General features: G+C 40.6%; 1 protein-coding gene across 1 annotated transcript in view; it reads left to right on the top strand.

The window, feature by feature from the left end:
- The window catches only part of LOC119586608 (DNA polymerase theta-like), a gene marked incomplete at its 3' end in the record, with an annotated part of 48768 nt that overhangs the window by 27283 nt on the left and 18056 nt on the right, over window positions 1-3429 (top strand). The window contains 2 exon segments of the mRNA XM_037935358.1: window positions 8-128; window positions 294-3384. Coding sequence (XP_037791286.1) covers window positions 8-128; window positions 294-3384 — 3212 coding nt within the window.

Here is a 3429-nt window from a genome sequence, read left to right as displayed (position 1 = left end):
TATCCAGCAACAAAATGGGGGAGGAGGAATGCCGCAAAGGGGGCACCATCTGGCTGTCATCGGGACAACCACTAACAGAAGCTCAAGCAGCAGTACTCATTGTCAAGGAAGCGAGGATGCTTGTTCAGGTATGAGGGTCTTAAGGGTGCTTTTTTATCATACAGTATAAATATATTGATTGCAGTTCTTGTGTAATGTCATATTTTGTGAGTGAATCCATATGGCAGATTAGGTATTCTACTTCAGGTCATAAAAGGATGTATAAAATACTTTTATGCTTTTTTGCTTTGCAGAAAGAACTTGGTATTACTAACATTGACTGGACACAGAAGACTGAAACTTTTACAACCCCTAGCAGGAACATGACTGTATCACAAGGTGGCTCTGACACTACCAGGCGCAGTGTGTCAGGTGTAAAAAGTCGAAATTCAATCTCCCCAAATCTTATCTTGAGGTCTGAGTCAGTCCTTGGAAAAAATACCCTAGCCTCAAGGATTGTAGAAGGTGGTGTAGAGGAATCTGTGACACCCATGCGGAGGAGCAAGAAAAAACGGATATCCCCAGCAACAAGGGTCCTGCGAAGAATGTCAAAATCTCCGCAAATGGACCTTAACTTGAATAGAAACATGAAGAAGAGACTTGTAGGTGACTTGAATGAAAAGCAAAATAGGATGAACTGTAGTGATAACTTACCTGAACAGAAGACCTCTCATTTTGAGACTTTAGGCCATACTTCTACTTATAATTCCAAAGATAGTAGAGAAAAATCAAACCATCATTCTAGTATTGTCCACAAGAATGATGGAATAAATGATCAGTATAAACCCAGTACAGTAAGTAGTGATATCATAACAGAGTTATCACATAAGGAGAAGGAGATTTCTCATTCAGGTGAGAAAATCCATTTTAGCAAATTTCTAAAAGTCCCGAAGATAAATGACAGTGTTGAGAAGAGACGGGAGGTCACACAAGACCAACTAGAATCTGAGACCAGCACTAACAGACGTGAAAGGAAGGACCTGAATGGAAGGATAAAGAACAGGAGATCTGTTGGAGAAGAAGCAGCTGATAGTGCAGTACAGGAAACGGGAAAGGGAGAGAAGAAGACAGAAGTAATAGCACAAGAGGAGACTGGAAAGAGCTTTGTGACAGGCTGTAGTGAATTGGAAAAAAGAGGCTCTGTTCAAAATAATGAAGCAGAAGCAGCACAAGAAGATATGAAGAGGACAGAGATAAGCAAAGTTAAGAATTCAGTAGAGAAGAGTGAAAATAGAGAAACTGCTAAGAGTGGGAGGGTAAGATTAACCACTGATGGAGCTGAAGGGCCAAAGAATCCCAAAAAGAAGCCATCGTCAATTGCAGGGTTTCTGTTTGGTAAGAGCAAGCCTAGACAAAAGGAGATAGAAGCAAATGTAAAACAGACAGTTGATAAGAGTGATTCTTTCTGTATTCCTGAATCCCAGGAGGACAAAGCTGATAACCTCTTCTCTCCAAAACGCAGACAAAGAGTTCCTTCAAAAGAGAAGGAGGCTCATATTACCAGTGTTTGTGTAGATCTTGAGAAATTACCAAAAAGTGTACCCATAAATAATGTTGTTGATGATACTGGGAAAGTACCCCTGATTAGAATAGCTAATGAAAAGCATATGGAAACCAATAGAGAGAGTGGAAGGGGAAAGAGCACTGATGTGAACACCAGCACACCAGTGGTAGAACGCCTCAAGACTACATTAGCTGTATGTGCCACAACTCCCATAAGTGATTCTTTAGATGGAATAATAGCCAATTTAAGCTTCAATGATTCACAGGCCATGGAAGAAAATGGCAATACATTTAAGGATGAAAGTGACCTTTTTAGGGAAAGTGATGTTAGTGAGGTGTCTGAGGATGCAGGAAAGTTTGAGAACAAAATCTGTGCTGGAGAGAAACATCAGAGAGAGACCTTAGAGGAGGAGAAGCAGCCAAATGTGGAAAGCCATCTAATTAATGACAGTATTGGTCTCCTCTCAGAATCACAGAAAGACAATTTTTTCAGAACATTGGGCTCCCAGGATTTTGATGTCAATGAGCCTGAAGAACACTTGGAAGATATCCTATTAGCTTACAACAGCAACAGGCAACAGGTCATAGATGAAGAAGAAATGGAGATAGATGAGAAAGGAGAGGGAGCAGTGCAAGAGTGTTTTTCAGTATTATTTTCAAATGATTTAATTAAGAAGAAGAAAACAATTGTATCCATAGGTGTTAGAAATCAAAATCAGGCAAAATTTACAACATGTAATACAATCTTGACAACAAAAACACCCTTGGATGCCGTAAATAAGAAGCAAAAGATTGAAACCCCAATGTACCAGGCATGCTCAGAAGAACTTGATTTTGGGTTTGACTTGAGTCAAACAGAAAACAAAGCTCCCCCAGAGTCAAAACGAAATATTGTTGAGAGTCATCTTAACACCAATAAAGATGGTTCTTATCTAAATATCTCACCTAAGATAATCCCTCAGGTAGAGCCGAGTTCAAAGAAGTCTTTGACTAAACAGAGGGAGACTCACGATGCAGCTCATATTTCACTTTCAGAAGATGAGGTGCTAAATCTTGAATTTGGGGAATTTGACCAAAATGTTTGTGAGGTGCTGGAAGAGGATTTGGGTGAAAATGTCCACAGAGGAGATGATACACTCTCTGATTCCTTCTTGGACCAAGCATTTGAGAGTTATCTACACCTTTCATCAAACAGAGATGAGTTGGAAGAAAACATGGGTTTACAAGGAGTCGCTGAATATGCTGCATCAGGGGCTAGTGGTGAAAATGAAGAGTCTTCAAATGTTCTGGAAAAGAATTGTCTTGGAGACACATTCGGGGAACTAAACATGACACCAGGCACAGAGGCACTGCTAGATGGCTTGGTGGATAGCCACTATAAAAAGTCTCAATGCAGGAAGAGTGTTCTTGCAGATTCTAAGCAGACAGGCAAAGGGAGACTCTCAGATGACCTTTTTGCCACCCCCGTCTCCCCTGCACCAAGGAGGAGGAGTCAGAAGGAATGTACAGGAGATAAAAAGAAGGATGGCAAAAGGGGTAAGATGGAAGATAAGACCCACAGACTTCAAGAACCTGAGGATTCTGAAATGTCATCATCAGCTGGGCCATCTAATATTGTGAAGGAAAATGGGAAGAAACAGGAATCAGTAGGCAACAGATATTTGGATGAAGGAGGGCCTTTAGACAGTGGGGGAACAGTGACAAGATCTCTGAGCATCATTAATGTTGTAAACAATAGCAAACTTTTTGAATGTTTCAAAAATGAATGGAGTGAGCAGAAGACTTACTCTATTGCCCTGGCTTGTGAAAAGGCACCATCCCAGCAGACAAAAGGAGGAATAGGTTAGTGTGTGAGTGCATTTTGGCTAATGTAAATTAGAAGTATTT

This window comes from Penaeus monodon, chromosome 21 (genome assembly GCF_015228065.2).
Source record: "Penaeus monodon isolate SGIC_2016 chromosome 21, NSTDA_Pmon_1, whole genome shotgun sequence".
In the NCBI taxonomy this organism is placed as follows: domain Eukaryota; kingdom Metazoa; phylum Arthropoda; class Malacostraca; order Decapoda; family Penaeidae; genus Penaeus; species Penaeus monodon.
The sequence above is the reverse complement of the archived record's forward strand: the minus strand, read 5'-3'. Positions and strand labels throughout refer to the sequence as shown.